This window comes from Mustela putorius, unplaced genomic scaffold (assembly GCF_011764305.1).
Source record: "Mustela putorius furo isolate JIRA1106 unplaced genomic scaffold, ASM1176430v1.1 tig00000228_pilon_pilon_pilon, whole genome shotgun sequence".
NCBI classification, from domain to species: Eukaryota; Metazoa; Chordata; class Mammalia; order Carnivora; family Mustelidae; genus Mustela; species Mustela putorius.
Window position 1 is genome coordinate 21,966,834 of NW_025421322.1, and position 14,444 is coordinate 21,981,277.

General features: G+C 41.6%; 1 protein-coding gene across 2 annotated transcripts; it reads right to left on the reverse strand.

Moving 5' to 3' along the window:
• Nucleotides 1-317: 317 nt before the first annotated feature.
• Nucleotides 318-14,444, reverse strand: DSCC1 (DNA replication and sister chromatid cohesion 1). 2 transcript variants are annotated; one of them, XM_045078076.1, is made up of 9 exons: nucleotides 14,141-14,442; nucleotides 12,076-12,244; nucleotides 10,759-10,893; nucleotides 9,223-9,313; nucleotides 7,926-8,064; nucleotides 7,179-7,231; nucleotides 6,841-6,995; nucleotides 4,209-4,357; nucleotides 318-1,410 (listed from the first exon to the last, which is right to left on the reverse strand). In XM_045078076.1, exons 1-9 carry the CDS (start codon nucleotides 14,317-14,319, stop codon nucleotides 1,302-1,304), a joined length of 1,179 nt encoding a protein of 392 aa, XP_044934011.1. In that variant the 5' UTR covers nucleotides 14,320-14,442; the 3' UTR covers nucleotides 318-1,301. The 2 variants fall into 2 exon arrangements, with proteins under 2 accessions (XP_044934011.1, XP_044934012.1); XM_045078077.1 differs by lacking the exon at nucleotides 4,209-4,357 and having other exon boundaries at nucleotides 14,141-14,444.

Below are 14,444 nucleotides of genomic sequence, written 5' to 3' on the forward strand. Positions count from 1 at the left end.
GGGGCTTGCGCGATCGCATTGGGGGTTTTGCTTTAGCTTTTCCCGGCACTTGGATGCCTACTGTTAAAAATTAGGAAATATATAATGGTTGGGGAAGAGCGGAGCGGGGAATGGGGGTGGGGTCTTAGAACCAGGAGCACATGAAACCAGGAGAAGAGGGTCCCGCCGGTTTGCTGAGTGAAGGGACAGCATGAACTCATTGAGCCCCAGTGACTGTAGCTGTGAGACCTGTAATTAGACCCAGGTAGTCCTAACTCAGAGGCCTCACTAGGTACTGCTGCCTCGGTATTTTTTTTTTTTTTTTAAATAATCGCACATAGATACAAAACGTTTATTGAAACGACAAATATTTTGAAACCATCGACATGTGCAGTTTATGTACAAGAGAATAAAACAGTTGCAAATTTCAGGAACAGTCGAATCTTGGTTAGGTAATTGTGGATTACCCATTAACATTTTTTTTTTTTTAACCTTGGATCAGATTTATCTTTCGCCTAACCGCTCAAACTGTCCTGGTGACAAGCTTATTAGCAAAGTTAAAATTAATTTGAACTTTGGTCAAATGAATACAAATCAGGAAAATAGAGCTATAAAGGCATTTTATCAAGCATTCCAAAACCCATTAGACATTACTTGTAGATTTCCAGTATTAGCCGTGTCCCTTTTCTCCATTACAGGATTATAAATTGCTCTATGAGTATTCTTCATGTAAGATTGAGGATCACACCCATTTCACATGGACATCAGCCAGGCAACATAGCAGCTATTACCAGGCCAACTTCATCAATGTAAATGACTAATTTAGATAACAGAGGATCTAGTGACTCTCTGTCTTGGTGGAATGTTGAAAATAGAGGGGAAATCACTTGAGAAATGACATTTTAGTGAACAAATAGTTTTTCTAGGAAAGTATTACTATTTACTTCTCTGAAAAAAGCCTTTAAATTTGTTAATTATTAGGACGTCAAATCCTAAAGGAATGCAATTTTAAATATAAAAAAGGCCAACACTTTTCTATAAATAAAACCATATAGACTCAAGATATACTAAATATAGAAAACAACACTTTTGTCGTTATTTAATTTAGTCTGTATGCATAATAAAAAAATAACTTGAAAGATAAATGTCCTATTTCATTTAAGGGAAAAAGAGCCGTAGTTTCAAAACACTTAGGATTAGGAGAAAAACGTTTCAAAGTATGTTTTTAAAATCTGTATATGCAAATATATGCAAGAATCTTTTTCTTATAACCATCAACTTTATGAAGCAACTTCAGTCCCAAAGAACAGACTGTTCTTCTTTTAAGAAATGGGTCTTCTTGAATTGTAAACTTTAACACCATTCTGTATTGACGAGCGAGAATATTTAGTGAGCAATGCACCTATGGTTTGCTTCTCTCCACACAAGTCTCTGTGGGGAAAAAAAACCAAACGAATAGCATGAATATTTATAGAGCTATTTATATATATTATACTCATTATATTCATATACATATACACTATATATATACTATACTCATAGTGTTAATTACTTGTATCTCTTAACTATATCCATCTTTCCAATAAGCATAAGGATGTGTGTTTGTGGGAGAGATAGGGTATGGAGTGGTTACTAAGCCTTAATTGAAATAGGTACTATACACCTATTACCTTGTTTAACCACAGAAAGAGTAACAGTATTATATCATTTAACCCCACATTAGATATGGAACTTAGGTAGTCAAGAATGGAACCAAACTTCGCTGCCAGGTCTGCATGACTTCTAAGTCCAATTTTTTTTCACCACTGTATCACACAGTCTCCAAATCAGAAATACAAGCCATGCAATATAGGAGGGTCTAGACAGAGACCCTGGGTCCCAGGCTACCTGTGGGTGCTTATCTATGTTACCCACCCTCCCTGAACTTTAGCTTCATCTTCTGTACCCCAAAGAGGAGAAGGACTATCACTGGAATGTATGGGTAAAGAAAGAATGAAGGGACAGGAGCTGGAGAAGGGAGCAACAGCATGGTCATACAGGCTTTAAAGAACATGGAAAGGAGCAGTTGGGATTTAATTCTAAGTATAAAGGGAAGTCACTAGGTGGGTTTTCATTAACATAAAAGCAGAACATGATCTAAGTTTTAAATAATGGAGTTGATGATTATGGAAGCTAAGTGGTGAGTACCTGGTGCATTCATTATGTTATACTGTCACTTCTGAACATTTGAAATTTTCCAAAATAAAAAGTCTGAAGCACAGGACAGAAGAGGGAAAAATATAAGTAGGGACACCAATTCAGAGGCAGGTCCTAGAAGACCCATTAGGATTTGCTCATAGTTTGGACCAGAGAGTGAGAGAAGAAAAAAGAAAAAAGACGAGTATGATTCCCAGTTGTTTTGCTTGAGTAATTGGACTAATGGTGGTGATGTCACTGAGAGGTGGAAGATAGGATTAGGACAAGGCGGAACCACAGTTCTGTTGTGAGCATGTCCGGTTTGAAACTCCTCTTAGATATCCCAGTGGACGTGTTCAATAGAGAGCCAGGTAAGAGAAACTGGAACTCAGGGAAATATCTTCAAATATGAAGATAAAATTAGGAAGTCATTAAGTTTAAATCCAGGTCTAGATGAGGGCACCAAGGAAAAAAATACAAATGGAAAAGCAGACAGTCAAGAACAGTCCCAGAGCTCAGAAGCATTTACAGGTTGTAAAGAACCGGAACATCTGAGCAAGAGACAGAAGGAGCTGCCTTGAGAGAGAGGGGACAAAAACGGTGTGCTTCAAGTAGAAAATGGTGCACAGTGTCCCAACAGTTCTAAGAGGCCAAGTAAATAAGGATAGATGGTTGACCGCTGAAATGTAAGAAAGACAGATGCCAACAGGTTAAGGAAAGAATGGGAGACAAAGAAGCAGAAATGAGTGCCCAAACTTTCAAAAGGAATTTCTTGTGAAACAGAGCAGAAGGTATGGGGTCCAGTAGGTTGTTGTTTTTTAAAATGAGCACTAGTACAGAATCCCATATGTTGATGGGAATAATACAGCAGGTAGGGAGACATCAATAACAAAAGGGGGGACAGAGATAACTAGAGGAGGTACGTGTTTAATAAGGCCAGAGGGATGGAGCGCCTGCATGGCTCAGTGGGTTAAAGCCTCTGCCTTCCACTCGGGTCATGATCCCAGGGTCCTGGATCGAGCCCCACATCGGGCTCTCTGCTCAGCGGGGAGCCTGCTTCCTCCTCTCTCTCTTTCTCTCTCTGCCTGCTTGTGATCTCCATCTGTCAAAAAAATAAATAAAATCTAAAAAAAAAAAAAAGGGTATTTTAAAAAATGAGGCCAGAGGGAAGGATCTAGTGCAGAAGGACTGGCCTTAGGAGGAGAAGCAGGGATGGTTCATGCATTATAGAGGAAGGACTGCAAAGGACGTTTGTGCAGACATAATCCAAGGAGGCTGGCAGATTTAATGGTAGGAAAGATGTTGTTCTTGTCTCTTCTTACCTGTTTCTACGTCCAGCCTGGGTAAAGAGAGGACAGGAGAGCTGAGACACAGTGAAGAGGTGGCAGCATTAGTACAGTTGAGATTTGAGTCCTGTAAACAGTGACCAACGAGCTAGGTCGTTTTCCTGCAATCTGGTCTATGGGAAATGTTAAAGCGAGGCAGCAGGAAAGGGGGAGGGGTGTCCATCAGCGAGAGGGCCTGCTTTAGAGCCATAGTGGGGCATGTAGTCTAACTTGGCCTGGAAGAGCTACAGTTTGGTAGGAAGAAAGGCAGAGAAGTGGTTTTAGAGGCAGCATGAGGAAGAAAGACAACACATTCCCACCTCTGGGATCAGAGGTGAATAATGACAGAAAAGACAGCCACCACTTGAAAAAATTTCAGAGGAAGCCATGTCCTCAGGGAATACTCAAAAAAAAAAAAAAAAAAAATCCTAATAATAAGTCTCTTTATAAAAATCTCTTTATAAAATCTCTTTATAAAAAGAACCATCGCATCCACCTGGGTGGCTCAGTGGGTTAAGCCTCTGCCTTTGGCTCAGGTCATGATCTCAGGGTCCTGGAATCGAGCTTCACACTGGGCTTTCTGCTCAGCAGGGAGCCTGATTCCTCCTCTCTCTGCCTGCTTCTCTGCCTACGTGTGATCCCTGTCTATCAAATAAATAAATAAAACCTTTAAAAAAGAAAAGAGAAAGAAACAAAAATCCTCAAAATCCACTTTGGTAAATTACTTACTGAATATATGGAGCAATGTCTTCTTCTGTCCACTTTTCCCTTAGAGAGAAGAGACTGTTAAAACGTTCTTGATTATCCTCAGGCAAATCATCTACTTTTAGCAAAAATATGATTTCTGGTCTCGAGTGTCGATCCACCAAGGCTAAACCCTATTTTAAAAAAATGAAATGAAAAACGGCAGTTAGAATAATGGCTTAGTGTCTAAATATAACTCATTCTTTTACCTTTAGGTTTGGCTGAGCCCAAGCCACTCAAGACGTCAGCTACGTGAAACTTCCACAAACTTCCACCTCCTCTAGGAGAGACCCTCAATAGCGTTTTTCATAAAAAGAGCTCCCTTAGACGGTGAATTCTCGTTTTCCCTTCAACAATCTGACTTCCGTTGCTCAGTTTATCAGGATAGCTCTAGTTCAAGGTCACCAATGACCTGTCATTGCCAAACCTTGGGGCACCCTTCCTTGGATTTGCTAGCCGTCTTCTTTATTGATGTTGTCTCCTCCCTATTTGAATCTCCATCGCTGACATCACCGTCTTATCATTTTCCTCCTAACTCAGCGTTGCAGTTCACTTGGCTCCTACCCTGATACCGCAACTTGGTTCAAGGTCATTGTCCTGGGTGTCTCAACTCACCCGACTTACCCTCAGACTGCAAACACTACTCGCTAATGACAGCAACACATGCACCTTCAACTCAAATTACTCCTCTGAGGGAGTATCTATACCCTATCTAAACCTATCTAAGAACTCATTTGATACTAGTCCCATTATCCTAGGAAACTGCTCTAGTTTCCTGCTCTAGTCCCATTATCCTAGGAAACCATGAACACTCTGGGCATTATCCTAGATTCCATTATTCAAACCCCATACCTATGTGATCACTGAATCCTATAGATTTTAAGGCCTCAACATTTCCCTTAACCATTCCTCATCACCTAATTTCTTTGGCCAGCACTTTCTCTGTTACAAGTAACTGTAACTGTAGAAAGCCTGGAGATTTCTCCTTTTTCATAATCTAGCCAACCTTCCATCCAAACATCCTCAAGGTCATAGTGTTCTTTCCAAAAGGCAAAATTCATCAGGTCGTCTTCTCTTCTGATGTCACTAAAAGGCCTCCAAGAGCTTTCTATCCCTTTGCACAGACCCTAGTGTCCCTCACTGACTCACCAGCACATTTTATTCTAGTCCTGCATCTCTACCAATAGTGCCCAATTTCTCGCTCTCCATGCCTTGGAACAGGCTCTCCGGGGTCCTCATCCCTGCCCTTCCGTCTAGAGAGTTCATAGTTCATCCTTTCAAACTCGGCAGCTCAAACAGCCATGCTTTCAGGAATTCATCCCCGATCAACCAGTCAGTGAGATGCAGAAGTCCCCTTCCTTTGCTCCCATAACACCTTGTACACACCCTTCCCGTGACATAGATCATGCTACGTTGTAAGAAAGGATTTATGCATGTCAGAGGCACCCCCACTGCCAGAGCCCAGGCTGAGGACCCTGATGGCATGTGACATCTTCTTCTCAGCATCCAGCATGATGCCTGGATGTAGTAGGAACTCTCAGTATTGAGCAAATCCTTCCACACTGTAACAAACACTTACTGAGCATACACGACACTATTAACAAGCAACAGTAAAGAAAATTCTATCACCATGGAGAGTGGAAAACTCACATAATTAAATATTTTCCCAGAGCTAAGCAGTGAGCGCCATAAAGGAAAAATATTGGGTGCTCCGGTGAAGTCAACAGGAGACATTTTTTTTTAGAGAAAAGAAAAGCCTCCTTGAAGCAGTGACTCAAAGAGGAATAGGAGGTGGCAAGGCAAAATTACAAAAAAGGTTGTTCTAGAACAAAAAGCCTTGTGTGAAGGTCCTCAGGTGGGAGAGAGCTTGAGGATCTTGAAAACCTGAAAGACTGGAACACAGTGAGCAGGAGGAGATGGAGCTCTAGGGGGATGATGAAGCATTTTGCAGGCCAAGATATGGGTCCTGGATTTTGTTTTTTCTTTTTTAAAGATTTTACTTATTTGAGAGAGGGGGCATGCATGCACGCACACACAAGCAGGTGGTAGAGGAGGAGGGAGAGGGAGAAGCAGACTCCCCGCTGAGCAGGGAGCCTGATGTGAGACTCGATCCCAGGACCCTCAGACCATGACCTGAGCCGAAGGCAGATACTTCACCGACTGGGGCCCACCAGGCGTCTCCTGGATTGTCTATCTTAAATGCTACGGGCAACCATTACATCATTAAGCATGACGTTCGTCTCATCCACTGACATTTTCCAAGTCATTCTAGCAGCACTGCAGAGAATGGATCGGAGGGACACCATTGCTCTTTACAGCCATGTAAATATGGCACTTCGGGTTCCGACAGTGCTGGTGGGAAGACAAATGCAGCAAGATGAAATACACCAGGGGCAGGAAGAAGGATTAACTGTACACCAGCCTGAAGGACCTCACCAAGGTGACAGAAACATTCTCAAAGCAGTGACGGACTGAATGCATCGTCAGCTCCTAATGGAAACGGTGGCTTGGAAAATAAAGTGGCTCCCAACTCACAGTGTCAATAAAGATTTCATGTCACCCAGTAACGAATGAAAACCCATTGCGTTATGGCAGCAATCCCCACCACTAACCTCACCTTAAGCTGATCGAGCCGCGTTGTCATTCCTTCTGGAACGCTCTGTTGCCACACCTCTTGAAACTCAGCCAGGTTAAATTTCACTGCATTTTGAAGGAGCATCTGTGCTGTTGCTCTGCAAATTTTATCAGCACTCAATGCAAAATAAACTTCACCTAAGGAAAAGGTTGTTTCCTATGGTCTTCTGACCATTCAATGCACTACTCCGGTTTCTTTTTCCCCAGTGAAATTTCTCAGGAAAAATTACACCCAACTCACCTCCCGCAAACCCAGGTGCACATTTCAGAAAGGTGTACCAATTTGAACACAGACAAGTTAAAATACTTTCCAAATCTTACCTTCCTCTACGTATTTCTTCCCGTAACATTTAAGACAGTGTTCAATCATTGCCCTGAAAAATTTAAAACACTCCTTTGAAAAGTTGTCAATACATTTTTAGGCATTGTATCTTAAACACCATTGCTAACTAAAAACTTAAGATACAAATTTGAGATTTTACATACTAAGTGATTTTGGTTGCCAATTAAAATTTTTACAGCAGGAACTAAGTACAATATACTGGAAAGCTAATACATGACAGGCCCATACTAAACATTTTTTTTTCATGAATTATGTGAGCATACATTTATTATCATAAGATAGCTAAAGCATCATTATGAATTGTAGCAAGGACACTGTATTTTTTTTAAGATTTTATTTATTTATTTGACAGAGATCACAAGCAGGCAGAGAGGCGGGCCAAGGGGAGGGGGGGACAGGAAGCAGACTCCCAGCTGAGCGGAGAGCCTGATGCTGGGCTCCATCCCGGGGCCCTGAGATCATGATCTGAGCCAAAGGCAGATCCCACTGGGCCACCCAGGTGCCTCTGTCTTTTTTAAGGTAGTAAAACAAACAAACAAAACAGAGATGATGGATATTTACTCAGCCCAGTGACTAAAACTTCTAAGTCCTTCCTGGTTATATTATTTTTTAAATTTCTGTAAGACATCAAAATATTAATAGTCTACGCCCTATTTTAGTTCCACTCTGGGAAATAATTTTCTTTCCTTTAAGCAAGTTGGAGGGACAGTGATTAAAATACTCACTCTGGCTCCAAGGGTCCAAGCTCCTGAAGACAAATATTCAAAGGAACTTTATCAAAAGACCAAGATTCAGAATCCACAAGCTGAGTTACATGATTCAGAAGTTTCATCTCATAATCAAATTCAAGAAGCCTCCAATAACCTACCAATTCCCAAAGTAATAGTTACAAAGGACATTGTAAGCAAATTAATTGGCTAATAGGTTGATGAAGAAGCAGTGTGCTCTTGCGCAATACAAAAAAGATACTAGAATCTTAGTTTTCTTTAGAGGAAACACTTCTTTTTATGCTTTTCTCCTCATCATTACAAATTGTGTCTGGAGGGAAACCCAAGTGGTTTTTAAAAAGTACCTTACCTATGACTCACACCGATTTTTTCAAGTGCTTTAATAATTAGTTCAGAGCAATCTTGTCAATCTAAATGGAAATGCGGGAACCTGTAGCTGGTTCAGTGATTTCATTAGAACACTGTACAAAAGAGGCAAAGGTTGTAGGTTGAATATCCCACAGAGTGATTTCCACTCTGGGGCACTGGCATGGCTGTAACTCTCCTCTAGATGTCTTGCAGAGGTGTTCTCGTGCTCATAAAGGGGCCTAGGTCGCTCAAGAGTCAACAGACTCAGAGGTACAATATGAATCAATGGCAAGATAAAGGTTGGGCATCAAGATACCTTTCCCTGTCTTGAGAAATCACAAAATGCCAACTGATCCCCGAATGCAACACCATCTTCCCTGGAGAAACAGATCAAGTACAAATCCACCATTTCCAAGGGAGAATGTTACTATTGCTAGTCTGAAAAAATAAAGGCGACCTTAGAAAAGACGGTATGTGATGTCGACTGAGAAAACGCCAGGAATAAACTATGCGCCCCTCGACACATACCAAAATTTTATCCATCCCCATGCAAGAAGTGAAAAATGAAGAGGGTGGCATTAAAATCCATTGGTTTCTAACCTCAACATTCATGGTACTCCTATACCATAGCAATTAACGGCAGGCATCCATAATTTAAAACTTTATTTCCAAGGCTTAGGATCAACTGTGCCTTAAGAAAAAGCACCATTAGGAGTGGCTGGACTCACCAGTCGGTTGGACCTCTTCATGTAAACATGACATGTAGCCTCTATCTCCCATCCAAAAAGATAAGTATATCTTTTTTAACCTTAACCCTAACCCTAACCTAAGCTTTAAGACCAAAAGATAACTAGATAAATAGATAATATGCAGTGGGATGAAAATGTCCATAAATTTCTTCCTTACATGATTAATTCCATTGAATAATTATGGTAAGTAACGCTACCTTCAATCACACAGGCATTTAGAACTTGTAATTGGGCCATTATTTCTTCCTCGCTTGCCTGAATTTGATCAAGCAAATCTTCCGTTGTATACTGAAACCAGGGGAAAAAAAAAACAAACAAAAAACACTTTAAGGCCTTTGAAGAATATATTTTTAGACTCACTGAATTTGGGAGAATAGATACATAGAACAGATTAAGACAGTATTTATACATAGCTCAATTTCTTCTGATAACGGGTAATGATTATTACATGAAATCTAAGAAGAAAATATAGGGTCAATCTTTTTTTTTTTTTTTTTTTAAAGATTTTATTTATTTATTTGACAGAGAGAGATCACAAGTAGGCAGAGAGGCAGGCAGAGAGAGAGGAAGGGAAGCAGGCTCCCTGCTGAGCAGAGAGCCCGATGCGGGACTCGATCCCAGCACCCTGAGATCATGACCTGAGCCGAAGGCAGCGGCTTAACCCACTGAGCCACCCAGGCGCCCTATAGGGTCAATCTTTGTGAGGTCGACTATAGCCACAGTTTTGTAAGTAGGGCTGAGTGGGAGAGGGAAGTAGGAAAAAGTAAGATTAGAAGGTAACAGTTAAAAGTAGGAAGTACGGGGTTTCCTTGGGGTGATTTAAGTGTTCTGATTGTCATTGTGGTGACTGACCACACAATTCTGTGTATTTCCTAAAGCCACTGAATTAAAAGCACTTTAAAATGAGTGAACTGGGGCACCTGGGTGGCTCAGTGGGTTAATAAGCCTCTGCCTTCGGCTCAGGCCATGATCTCAGGGTCCTGGGACTGAGCCCCGCATCAGGCTCTGCTCAGTGGGGAGCCTGCTTCCCCCGCCTCCTCTGCCTGCTTCTCTGCCTACTTATAATCTCTGTCAAATGAATAAATAAAATCTTTAAATAAATAAATAAAATGAGTGAACTATCTGGTCTATAGGAAAAAAAGAAAAAGGAAAAAAAAATCAGTCGATGAAGAAAACGAGAACTAACATCAATACAGTCTTCAGAACGCCCATACAGTTCTATAATTTTGAATTATATTAAAAACTTGAGAATTTTTTTGACTTAGCTTGTAAATATTTTTCCATACTTCATGAATCGATCAGTTCTCACAGGAGAATAAGAATACTTTCCACTTCCATAATGTCTTTCCTGAAGAGCCCCTAATTATATTTTTAATTAAATAAAAAATAAACTTCTAAAAAATGTATTCCATAGTTAGGAACACGTGAAGCTTTCAGCTATGTAAATGACACCATGATATCTCGCATTTGCTTTAAAGTATTCCAGAAAAAGGAGGGAAAAAAAAAATAAGGTGGGATATAGCAGAGACAGAAGCCACAAGATTGACAAAATATTGCTAAATATTCAACTGAGTGATGAATATATGGGGGAGGGTCTTTCTGCTTTGGGGTATGTTCGAAATTTTCATAATATAAACAGTAAAAGTAAGAATGTCGCCATTAAGTGGCTCTAATTATATTTCTATTTTTTAGAAATTTCAAATTTCAAAGAAAAAAATGAAAATAAGTCTTACTTTTGAATGATTTGAATCCTTTTCTTTTTGACTGTTGGGTCCTTCATAAGTATTTTCCATCAAAAGTTTCTTTAGCTTCTTTAATTTAGGTCTGCATCTTCTTAATTCCCAATAATTATTAGAAAAACCAAAGATCTAGAAAATATAAATACAGAACCGTTCAGGAGCCTTTCTAAAAGAAAATTTCATACAAGCCCCTCCCTCTGTCCCCCTGAGAGAGAAAGCACACGCTTTCTCAAATAAATAAATCTTTAAAATAAAATCTTTAAAACAAAAAAACTTTAGTTGGTAGATCTTTGTGACACTTTCCTCAGTCTCAATGCACAGAATTCCCTTAACAAGAGCTCAGAGGTACTCCTTCTTCGTTATACACCTGCAAAAACACCTACGAAACAGGTACATGATGAAAAAATAACATCTTTTACAAAAGACTGAACTGCCCATATTTCTAGTTAATTACAATTGAAATACAGAACCACCCCCCCCACCAAAAAAAGAAAATTTACTAGAAGTTATTCTGTTCTAGCAACATGATGGATCACTGACATTTCCCAGTATTTTCCCTTATTTCTATTCCAATTCTTAGGCAGTCATTGGCCTAAAGTCATTCCAAGAGAATTAAGGGCTGTGTTTGGATCATGACATGTGTAAGAATCTAGACAGGATGGAAACTTCTATTTGGTATCAGTCATCAGTAGTCTCCATGATAATTAAGAATTTATTATGCATGGCTAGAGGCCATAATGAGCTAAACCAACTTCAAAGGTGAGAAACACACCTGCCTCAAAAATTCAAATTTCTTCATTTCTTCACCTCGTATACATTACTTAAAGCATTAGTTGTGGCTTGAGGGAGCCTCCTTTCAAACATATCTCCAGCAAGACTCACTAAAAATAGGTAAAACTTTTAGAATATGTCACCTAATCACAAACTTTCCATGTTGCAGAAAATGGTCATCTTCCCTATGACTTAAAAATCCAATAGGGAAAATAAGCCAACTTCACAAGACTCCAAACAATGCCGAGACATTTTAAATTGCATTAGAGAACTTTTCAGATTCCCTGTGATTATACTAAAGATTTTTTTTAAGATTTATTTATTTATTATTTTAAAGACAGAGGGAGAGGAGAGAATCTCAAGCAGACTCCCCGCTGAGCTCAAGCCCTAGACCCTGAGATCATGACCTGAGCCAAAATCAAGAGTCAGACACTTAACCGACTGAGCCACCCAGGTGCCCCCATACCTAGATTTTAATTAAAAGCAGTATTAGCACAGGTGTTGTGATTCTCACATAAATTAGAAGGCAGAGAACAGTACCTCAGCGTGAATAATGTTACAGTGAGTTTCCTCCTTCTTCAGCTGGTCCGGAGTTTTACAGTCAGGAATAAAAAGCAACATATTGGAAGTGTCCGCTATTTTCAAGTCATACGTTTTGTCTTTACTGCACAGGACAGCCCGCTCATCTTTGTCACCCCGAATCACAAGGCTGCAGGAAAATGGGAAGAGAAAATACAGGGTTTACTGAGACACCAACAGACATCTTCATCATAAACGGTTCCAAAATCCTCTAGGCTTGTAGAATGTAAAATTAAGTCTTGAGGCTCTGTCTGTCCCTCCACCCCAAGAATCTTGTTAAAAAACTGGATCCCAATCTGCCAGGCTGGGCTGGAAGCCAGAATTCTAATAGTCTCCCAGACAATCATTATACTCTTGGTCCTGGTACCCACCTAAGAGTGGTTCTTCTTGTTTTGTTCTGAATATCCCCCTCACAATCAAAGCAGCACACCCTAACCTACTCATCAGCTCTGCTGCAAAGAAATTGGGACTTTATAAAGAGAACTGCAACGCTGAATGAAAAAAAGAGGAAAAACATGTTTTTACAAACTGCAGTAAAAAAGTTCTGGCAAAGGCTCACGGGGGGAAAAGAGCCAGAAGAGGACGGGAAGGACAGAAGTGAGCAAGAAGAAGAAAGGCTAAGGACAAAGATGATGGCATTGACAGGGCAGAGGCTCTAGCAGTTTTGTTTATACACTAGTTACCTCTTTTAAAGAAATCAGAATAAACCCTGAAACAGAAGAATATGTAGAGGCTTTTTAAAATTAAGACTTGGGGCGCCTGGTTGGCTCAGTGGGTTAAAGCCTATGTCTTCAGGTCATAATCTCAGGATCCTGGGATGGAGTCCCGCATCGGGTTCTCCGCTCAGCAAAGAGCCTGCTTCCTCCTCTCTCTCTCTGCCTGCCTCTCTGTCTTCTTGTGATCTCTGTCTGCCAAATAAATAAATAAATATTAAGAAAACAAAATAAAATAAAGTTAAGACTTAATTTAAGTGAAAATAAGTAGGTTTTCTTTTTTGAGTTTCCTAGTGCTAAAAACTCTTAGGTTCCAAGTACCCACTCTTCAACATTTATTTCCACCTTGCACTATCCATGCTTCAATATTTTGTTTAAAGCAACTACCCGTCCCCTGGCAAAAAGGTTTTTAAACATTTCTTGAACGCATTTCTTGGTCCTTCTGGATTGCCAGGAGGATGAACAGTCACTGTATAAGAGCAAGTCCGCACACCTGAAGTCCTTTCTTAAACTCCGCCCCCTCCCCAACTCAGCTGGAATGAAAACCCACGGATGAGGCTCCGCTTAGGCTTCCTTAAAGATCCTTCGAGGCTAGCATCTGCAGAAGGCCCGTTAATTATAACAGCGTCAGACGAGTAAATGTGAAAACTGAAAGCCTGAAGAGTTCAAGTTAAAGAAATCTACAAGAGAACAGCCTCATAAGATACAGGTGTTGGAGGTGGGGTGCTGCAGAAGAGAAGCAAACCAGAGCCCCTAACTCCTTTTCCAGATGCTGGGCGTGCACAAAGTTGAACGAATCTCTAGACGTCTTCTCTGTATTTCTTATCCATGGCTTTGCAGCCCATGCGTAGCTGACCCAAAATGAGAAACAGCTTCAGATTTCCATTAAACGGCCCCACGCGAGTCGGCTTTTGGAGGCCTCCCACAATGACCAACCGTGAAGAACGGCTTTCAACTCATACACTAGTCCGACCTATAGTGGAATATAAGCGGAAGGCAAGGAGAACTCTATATAAATATTAGATAGCAGCACCGGATTTTAAGCTAGAATGGCCAATTGTTCAGCGCAGATCCTGACATCAGTGTTCAGGGCTCCAAAACTTCACTGAGGTTCTATTTCCCCATGTGTTCCCCCCAGATGAGCTGGGCCAGTCCCCTGGATCACCGCAGTCCAGCTACGTGGACGGACCCGCAGTGGCGTGGACCCCTCGTTAGAAAGGCAGCGCGCTGGAGAGGAGGCCTCCGGGCAGCTGCGAGCCCTCTGCGTTTCCCGCCCGGTTTCCCCGTCCCGCGTCTCCCCGCGGGGCAGTCACCTGTGCCCGGCCTCCAGCTGCTGGCACAGGGCCGGCTCCAGCTCCAGCAGGCAGAAGTCGCCGGCAGCCGCGCAGGCCCCGGGCCCGAAGGCCAGGCAGTGCGCCGCGGGCTGCAGCTCGGCCGCGTTCAGCTTGGCGATCTGGAGCGTCGCGTCCACCTCCTCGCGGGTCCGCTTCATCGCTGCGCCCGGGGGACCCGCCGCGCCCGGGGTGGGGGGCAGGAGGGTTGCCGCAAGGCTAACGAAAGAGAACCGAGCTGCGCGAGCAAGGGACAGCCTTCCAAAAGCGCGCCAAGGCGGAGGGG